Source organism: Rhineura floridana, chromosome 7 (genome assembly GCF_030035675.1).
Source record: "Rhineura floridana isolate rRhiFlo1 chromosome 7, rRhiFlo1.hap2, whole genome shotgun sequence".
NCBI lineage: Eukaryota > Metazoa > Chordata > Lepidosauria > Squamata > Rhineuridae > Rhineura > Rhineura floridana.
Window position 1 is genome coordinate 124,206,560 of NC_084486.1, and position 15,014 is coordinate 124,221,573.

Consider the following 15,014-nt stretch of genomic DNA (forward strand, 5'->3'; position numbering starts at 1 on the left):
GCATTGTAATGGGGTCTAGGTACTGTCTGGAGGTCAACAAATCACAACCCTGACTTCACTTATAGGCTACAAACCTGAAAGTGCGGGAATAGAGCAGGCTGTTATGAGCTGATTTAACAGAAGTTGCTGGGGAGGGGGGGCTGGTGTTTTGGTCTATATCTTGTGATCAAGACCACCTAGAAAATTAATTTTTTTTTTTAAAAAAAGTTGAAAGTCTGGAGATTAAGGTGACTCACCTGGAGACCTGGAGAGGACCCCTAAAATCTGAGTCTCTGGGTGAAAACTGGACACCTGGCAACCCTAATTCATGATGATATCCTACAGTAGTTGTTCTTGGAGTAGATTTATTGAAATCACTCACTTGATTTCAGAGGCTCTACTCTGAGCATACCTTCTGTTAGATATCACCTTCATTTTTATTCCACCTCTTTCTCAATGGTCAAGCAAGAATATGTTTTAAAAACTAGAGGATAAGTTTGCCCACTTTGATTACAAGATAAATTCTCAACTCCCCTTAGCCCAACCTTGTCTTGCCTTTTAGTAAAAAGGAAAGGTTTATTATACTTGATATATAGGAATGGAATTTGATAAATGTGGGGCAATCCATCAAGATGCCTGCCCTTTTACAGATTTGTCTTAAATCTGGGGACAAAATAACAGAAAATGGCTGCCAACATCCTATCTGCTTGTGATCTTCTCCAAAATGTATGTTGCCATGGTTGTAGACTACATGACCCATTGACCTGATTTAGAAATGCATTGTTTATATTTGTAGCATATAAATATTAACAATTTTACAGCGCCAAGAGTTTCATACTGGACTAGGTAATTAAAGACAAGAAGCATTCTAGTGGATCCATGGCTCAGCTAGGAGTGTACCAAATTTAAGAGTCTAGTATCTCATAACATGATCTCTGCCGGCTTAGGCCTACATCATGTATAACAGAGGTGGGGAACCTTTTGCAGCCCAAGGGCCACATTTCCTTGTTGGCAGCCTCCATGGGGGGGGTACAGAGGTGAGTGTAGCAAGAGGCACATGTAGATGTATTATTTTATTTTATTTTGTTCAATTTTTATACCGCCCGAAGCCAGAGGCTCTCTGGGCGGTGCACAATAAATACAATACAATAAAAATACATTAAAATGACAATAGTAACACTGAGCATATATTTTAAACAATTAACAGCCTGGTCTGTATAACAACAATAAAATGTAAAATTTTTTAAAAGCCTGGGAAAATAAAAAGGTTTTAACCTGGTGCCGAAAAGAAAAAAGTGTAGGCACCAGGTGAACCTCGTTGGGGAGACTATTCCATAGTTTGGGGGCCACCACTGAAAAGGCCCTAGATCTCGTTACAACCCTCCGAGCCTCTCTGTGAGTTGGAACTCGGAGGAGGGCCTTTGATGTTGAACGTAGTGAACGGGTAGGTTCATATCGGGAGAGGCGTTCTGCTAGGTATTGCGGTCCTGCACCGTGTAAGGCTTTATAAGTCAAAACTAGCACTTTGAATTTGGCCCGGAAACCAATAGGTAACCAGTGCAAACGCGCCAGAACAGGTGTTATATGTGCGGACTGTCTGGTCCTCGTCAACAGTCTGGCTGCTGCGTTTTGCACTAGCTGTAGTTTCCGAACTGTTTTCAAAGGCAGCCCCACGTAGAGTGCATTGCAGTAGTCCAATCTAGAGGTTACCAGAGCATGCACAACTGAGGCGAGGTCATCGCTGTCCAGATAGGACAGCTAGAAGTAAAAAGTGAGTGGGGCAATGGATGCGACACTTTGAACAGCAAGGCTATAATCTAGCCACCATTAAAGCCAGAGATTTCTACAGACACATCCATCTCGCACATGTGTTCATGCAGGCAAGGGAGAGGCATAGTCTAAGAACACATTCCAGCCTGGCAAAAGAGAGTTGTAGCCTGGTCAGAGGGGGTGTGGCTGCCTAGGCAGAGTCCTTGGGAATGGATAGATAGGCTTGGCTGGCCACATTTGGTTCCTGAGCCTGTGGTTTCCTATCCCCGCTGTGTAAAATGGGCATTCTTAACCACAAGAGTAAGGTCTCATTCAGATGTAATGCTAAACTGTGGATTGATGTTACAAGAAAACACCTTCCTCCTTTGCATGCAATTAGAATCTTCCATTTGCAGTTTGTAGCAAATGGAAGTTTCCTATAACTGGTTTGTTTAAAAAAACCCTATAGTTAGTTAACAAACTAGATATCAAACCAGGATTTGGACAAGATGGGAAGGTGCAATTTGTGATAAATTGTGAATGTAGACTTTAGATCTCATTCTCTTGTGCCTGAAAAAGTAAGGAGAGAGTCTGTAAGTCGACAGCTCACCACCGCCCATTCTTGTAGTACTTAACCACGATGTAGTATAGCATCTGAATGCAGCCAAAGATTGTGATATGAAGCCTAAGACTGTAACATAAGGGGAAGTTACCTTTCTAAGTATGCTCTATGCAAACTATTAATAACTTCAAGAAAACTACAGGGAGCTGTGGATTTGGTATACTGGTACGATAACCTCCTAGTGGCATAAGGTTTACCATTTAACAGTTTCCAATAAAGACAGTCCCACACTGACTAGCTTACATAAGCCTGGGACTAAATGAGACATTGATTTGGAATCTGCAGAATCAGCACTTTTCACTAAAGATATAGCTGTATATGAAACAGTTCAATGAATTCATTGCAGGGTAATTCTTATCTGTTTGAAAGGATCTAAGATAATTTCCAGAGGTTGGTGCTGCTGTTTGTTCATTAGTAGTGTGCTGGAATAATGTCTTTTGATTAGGACTGACATTTGATTAAAGAAATTTTAGTCAATCTTTGGGTTTTTGTTGATTAAATGAGTATACTGTAGTGTATTGCATTACATTTGTATATGCACAAAACCAGAATTTTTGGTGGGAAATGTTTTTTTCCCTTTATTTGCGTGAACATACGTGGTTTTATATGGGCACCATGAAATCAAATGCCTTTTTAAGTTTGTACAGAAGGAAATATTAAGGTGTGATTGCTATTATATCCTGTTGTTCTCCCAAATAGCTGTATTCTGATATACCTGCCTCTATACATAGAAACTAACGTAAGAGCTCCATTAAGATGTAGTGCTACAAAGGTTTAGCATTATGAATAGCCTCACATTTGCATGCTTCTTCCTACCCTTGTATGTTGCAATAGAATACTTCCATTCCTGATATAGCAGCAAGCCATAGTTTGTTGTTTTTGTCTGAACTAGAAAACTGTGATATGTGCAAAACATAGTTTCTTTGTTTATTTACACTGTTGAGTGAGCTAGTATGATGATAGGGGTTTTTCTTTTTTGTATTCTCACTCTCAGAGAGAACTGATAATCTAACCAGGCCCAGGCTTCTGTTGCGCTGTGTGTAATTTGTGTGCTTAATTTGGTTTAAAGCAACACCACAGCAGCAGAGTAACAGCAGATGTTGAAATGTGAGTGTGCCAGCGTGTGCGTGCGTTTACCTAAGAAAGCAGGCTTTTACCCTGCATCAGCATCACTGAGACTGGAGACTTAGTAAAATAAGAAAAGCTACTTTATTTATAGAAATACATTGTAGATAGAAAAGGCAAACCTAGTTCTAACTAACTAAGTTGGAGGCATAATGCCCAGGTGTAGGAGTTAGCCCCATGCTTGGAGAAAGCAGAGACAAAGGGATGTCTCCTCTCTCCCAGACAGTCGGAGGAGAAAAGGAGTGGAAAGGGCGGAAGGAGGGGCAGGTAAGACGTAACAGTCTAGCGACAGAAGGAAGTCAGTCAGAGCATCACAGGTAAAAGGTAAACAAGCCTATCCATCTGGAGGACCCTAGTCCTATCTTCCCTTTGGAGCTTAAACAAAAGAACAAAACAGGAGTTGCTCTTGCCCCACTTCCAACAGCTTCAAATGCGCTTGGTTATGGATGCTTGATATGTTTGAACAGACACAGTGTACAATGAGTTCATTTTCTAACTGTATTGATGCATGGTTTCCTTAGGTTCATTCAAGGCAAAAAAATCATTATTTTTCCTCACGTAAATCATTTGATATAGTGATTGAGTTTGGATATAACAGCAAATGAATCTAAGTTCTCCCTAGGCTTGCACGCTCCTCCTTCATTCCCCTCATCTTCTGTGGTGCGGCTGTGAGGAGATTAGAAGCTTCTGGTTTTGTTTAATTGCAGTTTAGTGTGTCATCCAAACCCTAAACTGCAGATGATCGTATCTATAGGTAGTGAAAACAAGCCAGCTTCATCAGTGGTGTTTTGAAGTTGGCTTATTTCCACTAACCATAATTAAGTTTAAGCACTTTTTTTTCTAGATTTGGACAACAAGCAAGCTATGGTTATTCTAAATGGAAGCAAAGGCTCCTGAACTACTTGTGTCTGTGCTAGACGAAGAGAGGGGAGGGGTAGCATGTGAGCCCAAGGCTTGTTGAGACTCATTTTCATAACACTGACCTATAGTTTAACAGTTTAACTCAATAAGTGCAATGTTTTTAAAATGCAGAAATAGTTATGAGCAAACCAGTTGTTCTGCAGATTAAAGCTGTAGGTGGACAGCAATATTAAAGTGGCTAGAATTACTACGTTTGTCACTTACAGTTTTCACTTACTGTTCAACTTATAGGTCACACTCCAGGCCTCAACAGCGTTCTTATAGCCGAAGCAGTGAAAGGACAAGTCACAGAAGAACTCGTAGCAGGTCTCGTGATAAAGAAAGACGTAAAGGCAGAGATAAAGAGAAGACAAGAGATAAGGAGCGGGCCAGAGGAAAAGAGAAGGATCAGCATTATGCCAAAAGCGGGTAAGTAACAAAGGAAATCTAATTAATGAAATAGTGAGATAATGTGAATATTAATGTGCAGTAGGGCCCTACTCATACGGTGGGTTACGTTCCAGACCCCCGCCGAAAAGCAAAACCCGCCGAAAAGCGGAACTCCATCAATAAAATGGTGCCCAACGCCTGAAAAATGCCATAAAAGCGGAACAAGCACCGTATGAGTGGGGCCTTACTCTAATTGAGTCTAATTGAGACCACCACATTAGCGAAACGCCGAAAAGCGGGGCCCTACTGTATTATTTTCTGTCTTCAGTTTTTCCTTTTAAAAAAATACTTATTATATCCTGTTGTTAGATTAGTTCCAGTAGTCCTTCTCCCTTATTTCAAATCCAGGCTGCTAACCAAGTCAGCAATCATTTAGCATCAGCACTAACTGCAGGAAGCAGTAGTCCGAGACATTGGCCCAGTTTGCATATCACATTAAACCATGGTTTAAAACAAACTGTGGTTTAATGTAACTGAGCAGTATACTGCTGCACATTGTTGACTCTTGATCCACTCCTCCTGTTGCTATGTCATGGATGAGACAAGCCAGACTCTGGTGTATCAGGTGATAGAAACTCAGGCCTGTGGTTTGTTTTCCCCAAACAAACCATGAGCTGTAAGACAAGAAGAAACCTTGCTTTTTGTTTCTGGTTTGTTTTGAGGAAACAAACCATGAGCCTAAGTTTGGACAATGTGATCTGAGAAGTCAGACTTTGGCTTGTTTTGTCTGCAGAATGGCAAGAGTGGGGAAGGAGCACTGTGGGAACTTTTGAGCAGCATGCACTAGCGTGCTGTTCATTCACATTAAACCATAGTTGTTTTAAACTATAGTTTAATGTGATATGTGAGCAATGCCATGTTCTTCCTATTTCTATAATAACCATGTTAGCTTGTATCTTTCACCGTTTGTAGCAATTGCTTCTGCTATATATGTGGAGGTACTGAGCAATAATAAAAATTATACTTAATATCTGTATAGCACTTTAGAGGTGCAGAGCTTTATATACATGATCCTAGTAATCTTTTCAACAACCTTGTCTATCTTACAAGGTTGTTGAAAAGGTTACTAAGATCATGTATATAAAGCTCTTTGCACCTCTAAAGTGCTATATAAATATTAAGTATAATTTTTATTATTATTGCTCAGTACCTCCACATATATTATTACTAATTTTATTTCCCCCCCAAAATGCTTATATGTCATCTTACTGCCAATAGCATACAAAGTGGATTGACAGTAAAATATATATAAAGAGCATAAGTGTTGGAGAATTTTTGTATTTCTCCTGTGGGTTCTTTTGCTGGGGGGTCCTTGAATAAAATGTTTGAAGACACAGGCTTGGAGCAAAAAGGCAGGCCTTCATTGGATGACAAGTGTACACTTGGTCAGTCTCCCTCTTAGTGAGTGGAGAACTGCAACTTAGCACTGTTTGCCTGGGGTTTTTATACATTACAGGACAAAGACTTCAGCATCTACCAATCAGGATTTAACACATCAGAATGACATAGACATGACAGTATTACACAGGCATTTTGCATAGGCATTGCATAGGTACTGTACTTCTCTGCATCGTGTTCTAGTGAATTTGGTGTTCTAGTGAATTTGGCAATGTTCAGTACTTCGCATGAAAGTACATTTTCACAGTTAAGCATTTTAGTTAATGCAATCCTTTCTACGTCTTGGAGAGTACAGGGATGTTCAGTGTTTGTTCAGTGTTATCAATTGTTCAGAGTACAAATAGTACCAAACAAGCCAGCATGGTCAGGGGTGATCGCTCCGAAGAGAAAAAGATCTGGTTTCCTACTAAACTATTAAAATGTTATGAACCTTTATAGCTTTCTAAAATAATATATTTTGCTTATTGTTTATGTATATTGAATTCCCCATTAGCTATACATATATGTATATATAAAATTCCCCATCATAAGTACAATAGCTTAGATCCTATTTTTCCTTCCACTCATGAAATAGAATTCAGGTTCACAGAGCCAGAGTATAAAGCAGCAGAGGAATAAAACAGTATGTTAAAGTATGTATGGATATAGCGATGGGCTGAATGAGGGCCAGTAAACTGAAGCTGAACCCTGGCAAGACGGAGACCTTTGAATAAGTGGTTAGGTTTCAGAATTAGGTTTACCTGTTCTAGATGGGATTGCCTCCCTCTGAAAGAAAAGCTATACAGTCACTGGAGGGCCAGGTGACCCTAGTGGCTAGGAGCATCTTTTTCCAGCTTTGGCTGGTACAGCTTCTGTGACTGTTCCAGATGGAGATATCTTAGCTGTAGTGACTCACACATTGGTCATTTCTAGACTATTGCCGTCAGCTCTGTGTGGGGCAGCTGGTAAGATTGGTCCAGAAGTTATAGCTGGTGCAAAATGTGGCGGCCAGGTTGCTTATTGGATCATCCTACTGCACGCATGTAATACCTGTACTAAAAGAATTGAACTGGTTGCCTATTTGATATTGAACCATGTTTCAAGTCTTGTTATAGACTTACAAGGCCCTGTACAGCTTGAGACCAGGCATGTTGAGAGAACACTTCCTTCAGTATAGACCTGCCTATCCACTAAGATAGTCAGAGAAGGCCCTATTAATTGTACTGCGTCTGGCAGAAATCCATCTTATGACAGCTTGGAAGAGGGCCTTCTCTACTGTAACTCCGCTTTATGGAATGATTTCTAGAATGATTTGGAGATGCATCAGACACCTACAGTGTTGGTGTTTTGCCTGTTTACTCAGGCATTCCAAGGCCAATGATTTTTAGTACTTTTGACGAACCTGTGGATATATTTTTATACATTTTAATTTTTTGTTGTGTGGTTTTATTGTACTGATTTTTCTTTGTAAACTCTCCTGTAGTCAATGAAAGGCAGTATATACAGGACTTCAAATAAATACATAAAATAATAAATAAAAATAATATACAGGAATAAAACAGATACAAACAAATATGCAAAAAATTACCCAGTGAAATCAACCATCAAAAGCAAAGAGAAGCAGGGTAGATAAACAATAAAAAAAGAAGGTGCTTGACAAAATTTACAATCAGGACACAATCACAGAAACTGCCCTCTTGCCAGCAGCCGTCAACTTATATATTTATTTATTTAATTATTATATTTATTGGTCACTTAAAAAAATTGAACACTCAGAGTGACTTACATGGAAAACAAATATACAAACAAGAATAAAACATCCTAAAATCTTAAAACTCCATAAAAACAAAATTGAACTTCTCCCCACCTGACTAAAAATAAACAGAAAATTAAACTCCAGATAAATATCTATGTGAATAAAAATGTTTTTACCTGGTGTTTAAAGACAGACAGTAATGGTGCCAGGTGTGCCTCCCTGGGGAAAGCATTCCACAAATGAGGAGCCACCGCTGAGAAGGACCACAGGTGAAATCATCCAGAGAAGGACCTCTAATGAAGATCTCAGTTGACAGGCAGGTTCATAAGTGAACCATTATTATCCCTATCTTGCAAATGAGTCTGAGGCTGAGAGATAGTAGCTAGCCTAAAGGTTACCTTGCGTTGCCAGTCCTGATGCTTGTGGATACCTTCATTGGCGCCCCCAGGAAGAGGATCCAGACTGCAAGTTGATTTTTTTAAAAAGTAAATCTCTAGCCCTCTTAGAAAGAAAGCTATGAAGCAAAAGCTGCAAGCACCTTTCTAAGTGATTTCTGTGAGATGAGCCAGTCTAGCTGCCTTTGCCTCTCTGTGTTTTTAGCCAATGAGTGAAGTTGGAGTTGTGATTGAGAAGTTTGTTGTTTGGACACCAGGCAAAAGGAATCCTTAGGGTCCTAAAGAGCTGGTGTTTTCCTCTCCTTTAGTGCACCTTTCCTGCTTCTGTCTTATTTTCTAGTAGTCCTTGGAATCTCCTTAGTTTCCCCTTCCTTTTTTCCTATCAACCAGGATGCATTTTTCCTGTTGTGGATTTGTCTGAGATCTGTGTACTCCCTGGAAGTTAATTATTTCCTGCAAATACTACTGCACAATAAGTGCAGGTGAATGTTAAACCCTCCCCACACCGCATGGCAAATGTAAAATGTGAAAACTTTGCAAAGAGGCTTAGGCATGCTTTCTGCTATGCAGGAGCTGATATCCAGGCACTCACTAAGAATTCACTGTATAGTTAAGTTACCGTACAGTGGTATGTATGTTTATTTCAGCAGTAAGTCTCTTTGTGTTTAATTTGGCTTACTTCCAGGTACATGGGTATAGGATAGCAGCCTAGGCTTTTATTGAGGATTGGCATTGGGGGAAACAGGGTTCTTGTGTCTTTAACAGTTGTAGCTCCAGAATCAGGGCTGGCAGGACATAGCTGACTTCCCATGGTAAACATGGTGAAACTAGCAACTGCAGCACTATTCAAAATTCCTGCTGGGAGGAAGGGTGGGATATCAATCAGTCAATCAATTAAATAAATCATTCATTCATTCATTCATTCAAAGTGTAGGGTAGAATGATATCTGAGCAAAATAAGAGTAATTTGTATTTGTCAGGAGAAGTTGAATCTGTTCTGATATCTTTTAAGTAAATGTAAGGTCTGGTATGTAAGCTTTGCTGGTCACAGAAAGATGCAATTTTATTGCTGCTGAATGTGTCAGTTTTGGTGAACCTAGGTATTGTGTGGTGTTTTGTTCCCAGTGTTTGTCTAAACAGGCTTTTTTTTTAGTGTTATCTGGAATGCTTTTCTTCAAGGGTTGCTTCATCTGTGCTATATGCTTTGACAAGTGTTCGTCCAAATATGTCAGAAATGCTGCTGGTGGTGCTGAAGAGCATAAGATAAACACTGAACATGAAGTGAGTTGTAGACAGATGGTTGCTTTCTAAGAATATAGCCTTTGAAGTGAAATTTGTTGCCGTGTTAGGTCAAAAGCTTTGTCAGTGAACCGAATGTTTATAGCAGTATAAAAAGCTGCTGAGTGAGCTTCATGCTCAGGTTGGATGCACAATATAGTTTTCCAGAGATGCATGCAGACACAGGAACACAAGCCTTCATCAGACCCAGGAGCTAACTCTGTTCTCACGTCTGCTCTGGCAGCACTATTGCAGTACCTAATAATGTTATCTCCAGGACCTAATAACCTTATCTATAGCATCAGGGGGGCATTCATCTGCTCATCTTCCAATGTGATAAATGTAATCATCTCCCAGCAATGCCCTTTTGCATTTTGCATAGGACAGACAGGCCTGGCTCTACACAAAAATAATAAATGGACACAAATCTGTCATAAGAAATAGCAGTAGTCAAAAACCAATGGGGAAACCATTCAAACCCTCATGACCCTCTGTAACAGACCTTAAAGTGACCATACTTGAACAAAGGAACTTCAGTGGGAGACTGTGGTGATTACACTACATGTATTAATTAGATATAATCAAAAACTATTTTGTGGATGGCCAATGGTAATAATGTAATTATCACTGTCTGTACTTTCTGCATTTCCATTCCCTCTGACCTCAATCCATCACCTACAAACTATGTGTGTATGCGTAACTCAGCATAATACTTCAAGCATCTGATTAAATGGATTCTAGTCCATGAAAGCTTATGTCATATGTGTTAAATTTTAAGGTACCACATGATTCTTTGTTGTTTTTCTAGAGACAGGAATGTGATAACTGGGAGCTATTATTTTCTGCATGTAAAGACATTCATATTTTTATATTCCACAGTAGCCTATAGTGAAACAGAGTTTTATTCAGAACCTGTTTGACAAGAGATCATGGTAAGTCAGAGAAGATGGTAGCTAATGTATGACTTCCAATTTTCTGAGAATTTATATTTTTCAGATGGATTTAATCTAGAAGGCAGATATCTTAAAAATTAAGAGGAGGCATCAAAAGGCATGTTGTAATGTCAGTAACAAGAACTTACTAGATTTCATATTAGCATGAAGTAAAGGATCTAGTGTCAATATTTTTTTGATATCCCTAGAATGTTTGCATCAAGACAAATCAATAACAATGCAAGCTACTATCAGATGTTAAATGAATCAGTACAGGGCCAAGATTAATTGTAAAGGTTATTGATGCTTGGTTATAACATAGAATCTCTTTAAAATACATTATCTAATAACTGTGTGGTCTAACAGTAATCCCTGTGTGTTAATGACAATTCACTGTATGCTGTTGAAAATACCTTGCTGTAGATGATTTTGCTTGCACAAAAACATGTTAATAAAAACAATTCAAAATAGTGACATTTTAGTTTATTTTTGTAATGTTAACATTTACTTTAATGTAAGACGGTTATCAGATAATGGTATCTGAGATGGAGATCGCAAGTAAGGATTGATGGATCTGTCTATTTTCATTCCAGTTCCTTTTCACAGTTGTTTCCCCTTCTCCAGTCTGTTCCATCTCATTTTCACATAAATGTCAAATTAAAAAAATAAACCCTGCACCAACCTCCCATTTTTTTCACTTTCAATTTGATAAGGTGATCCAAGAACTATGTTTAACTTATCTTTTTTTAATCTTGTTTTGTCAGCCGCTTGGAACAGCAAAAAACACAGCTACTTCACACTGCCCACACACTTCGAAAACGGTGCTGAAAATGCCTCTTGAATTCTAGGAGCAACAGGATGTGATGTCACCTCCCTGCTTAAGCACTTTGTATGTGGAAAAAATGGAGGTTGCTTCAAGCAGCTAAATGTAAATGTACTGCCTTCAAGTTGATTCCGACTTATGGCGACCCTATGAATAGGGTTTTCATGAGGCTGAGAGGCAGTGACTGGCCCAACGTCACCCAGTAAGCTTCATGGCTATGTGGGGGTTCAAACCCTGGTCTCCCAGGTCGTAGTCCAACACCTTAACCACTACACCACACTGGCCTCTTCAAGCAGCTAGGAAGACATTTTTTCAAAAAGAAAAAAATGTTAAAAGCAGCCCTTCGACAACCTTGTCAAATAGTAAATAGAAGGGTTCAAAGAAGTGTGAACTAATACACACAATGTATTTTGATCCGCACAATGATCTAGAAGGTGTGGATACTTCCAGATATGGAGCAGATGGATTGCTTCACCATTTCTAGTGAAAGTGATAATTCTTTGCTACAAAAAGTCAGTGATATGTTTAAAGTGTTCTTTTCTTGAGGTAGTCAGTCCACTTTGCAATTTGTGGCATAGCAATGAAGTTACGTCTGGAGTATAACTTTATTTATTTATTATGCCACCACAAGAGTGGCTGTATACTATAGCCAGCATGGATTTTTCACATTCCACAATGTTAAATTGAAAATACCCCCCATGACATTCTGATGCTTCCCATAAGCTCATTTCAAAACAAAACCTTGCAAAACTTATAGTCCTGAACTAAGAAACACTTGCTTAACAACCCTCTCAATATTCATGGCGATAAACAAAACAGTCAGAAAGAATTGAGAGTTCAAAGTGTACAGAGAGAGAGAAAAGAACCAGACCCCTTTTGGACTTTTTTCTCAGAGAGTTCTCATAATCTGTTGAAATTCATGTTCACAGAGGACCTGTAATCCTATTACTGACCTTGCCCCATACGCTGATCTTCATCTTCTGCAGTTTAAAAGTTAAAAAAATGCCTGGCTGATTTTTAATTAATTTAATAAATTTTGCATTGAACTGAATGATAATGTCGGGCTTGCTCAGTAGGAATCAACTGTCAGTGTTCTAAAACCGAGACTTACAGCTGATTGTCTTGGCTAATCGGGGCCACACCCACACCAGACTTTGATTTCACTTGAGATAGTCATGGCTTCAACCAGAGAATCCTGGGAAGTGTAGTTTGTGAAGGATGCTGAGAGGAGACTCCTATTCCCCCGACAGAGCTCCAGTGGCCAGAGTGGTTTAACAGTCAGCCGCTCTGATTGAAGGTCTGTGAGTGGAACAGGGTGTCTCCTAGCAACTCTCAGCACCTTTCACTAACTACACATCCCAGGATTCTTTGGGAGAAGCCATGACTGCCTAAAATGAGATAAAGGTCTGGTGTGGATGTGACCAGGGACAGCTTTGGTTTAAATTTGCGTGGGAGGCTACATGTGCCTGCTGTAAAATAAAAAAGTTGAGGAAACACTGAAAAGCAATAATTCTGTTCATAATGTTTTCCTTTTGGAAAGGAAAGGGGCTTCCCCTCTGCCCAGTGCCCACCCATCCAATCCCCTCCCCTTCCTCTCGTGCTCCCCTCCCTTCCCTTTTCCTCCTCCAGGTCAGTGTTGGACTACAACCTGGTAGACCAGAGGTTGAATCCCCACACAGCCATGAAGCTCACTGGGTGACCTTGGGCCAGTCACTACCTGTTAGCCTCAGAGGAAGGCAATGGTAAAACCACCACTGAATGCCGTTTACCATGAAAACCCTATTCATAGGTCACCATAAGTCGAAATTGATTTGAAGGCAGTCCATTTCCATTTTCAAACATGATTGCACAGAAAAAAATCCCATTGAACTCAAAAAGTATGCAGCTGATCCAACCCACCCTACCTTCTCCTCCCTCCTATCCCCTCCCTCTTGCCCCTTCCCTCCCCCTCCCCATGGTCAGTTTTTCCTATCTTAAACATGATTGCATGGGAGTAAATATCATTGAACTCAATAAGCATGCAAATGCTCAAACCTGTCCTTCCTTTGCCCCTCCCCTCCAATCCCCTCCTTCCCCGTCCCCCTCCTTCCACTCCCCTCTCCTCTTCCTTCTTCCTTTGCTCTCCTCACCCCTCCCCCTGCTCCTCCCCCATGGTCAGTTTTACCTATCCTAACCATGATTACATAGGGGTAAATCCCATTTAACTCAATAAGCATGCAAATGATCGGAACTGGCTTTCCCCTCCTTCCCCCTCCTCTCTCTTCCTCCTCCTCTCCCCTCTTCCTCCTTCCTCCTTCCCTGCCCACCCCAGCCATCCCTCCCCGGTCAGTTTTACTTATCCTAAGCATGATTGCACGGGAATAAATCCCACTGAACTCAATAAACATGCAAATGATCAAACCTGTCCTTTTCCTCCCCTCCCCCTCCTTTCTGCTCCCCTCCCCCTCCTTCCCCCCTCCCCATCCCTGTGGTCAGTTTCACCTGTCCTAAGCATGATTGCAAGGGAGTAAATCCCACTGAACTCAATAAGCATTCAAATGATCAATTCATTATTGGCAAGCTTGCACAGGATCCGATTTCTTACCTCCTGGATTAAAAAGCAGAGAAATTAACTTATTCAATTAAACCTTGCGGTTTAATAATGTACCTATAGCCCACAGATATTTCTATCGAACTTTAAAAAGCAGGGAAATTGGTCAGCTATAATGAATGCACCAGGGAAGCAGGAGACCCGGCCTCCTCTCTGAGATATTGTACTGCCCTATAAATTTGTCAAAATACCAACACCATTTGGGTTGGTCTTTCACAGTCCAATCCACTTGCTGTGTAGCTTGGAAGAATTTGGTAATGTGCCTCGCATATGTTTACTCTTGTAGCAACTCTGTTGGTATGCCATCTGTTCCTGGTGATTTGTTTCTTCCAAGTAGTTTAAGAGCAGCTTCCACCTCACATTCTAAAGTTTCCGGTTCTTCATCATACGGTTCTTCCGTGAATGAATCTGTCATCTTTGCATCTCTTTTATTTAATTCTTCAGTGTACCGCTTCCATCTCCCTTTTACTTTATCTTGGTCAGTCAGTGTGTTACCCTGTTGATTATTCAATATCCCTACTCTTGGTTTGAATTTCCCTTTGATTTCTCTAATCTTTTGGAATAGGGCTCTTGTTCTACCTTTTTTATTATCCTCTTCTATTTCTGTACAATAATTATTGCAGTAGTTCTCTTTGTCCATTTGTACTTGTTGCTGTAGTATTGCATTTAGAGTTCTAACCGTGTTTCTATCTCCTTTTGCTTTCCTTCTCTGTTTAACCATTTTAAGAGTTTCTTCAGTCATCCATTGAGGTCTTTCTTCTCTTTTTAACTAGAGTTTTTTTTGTCGTTTTGCATTCTTTCCTGATAATGTCTCTGACTTCACTCCATAGCTAGGTTCAGAGCCTCAAATCTGTTCCTTATTTGATCTTTAAATTCTTCTATGATGTTATTTAGATTGTATTTTGGCATTATGATTGCTTTGTTGTTCTTGTTTAGCTTTACTTTGATTTTCGATATTACCAGTTCATGATCTGTACCACAGTATGCTCCTGATCTTGTTTTTGCAGAAAGTATGGAACTTCTCCATCTTCTGCTTCC

General features: G+C 40.0%; 1 protein-coding gene across 7 annotated transcripts in view; it reads left to right on the forward strand.

Annotated features, from left to right (window-relative positions):
- The window catches only part of RSRC1 (arginine and serine rich coiled-coil 1), a 355,437-nt gene that overhangs the window by 70,262 nt on the left and 270,161 nt on the right, over positions 1-15,014 (forward strand). For all 7 annotated transcript variants that reach the window (XM_061637162.1, XM_061637160.1, XM_061637161.1 and 4 more), the window contains one exon: positions 4,628-4,804. In XM_061637162.1, coding sequence (XP_061493146.1) covers positions 4,628-4,804 — 177 coding nt within the window. The remainder of the gene's footprint in view (positions 1-4,627; positions 4,805-15,014) is intronic.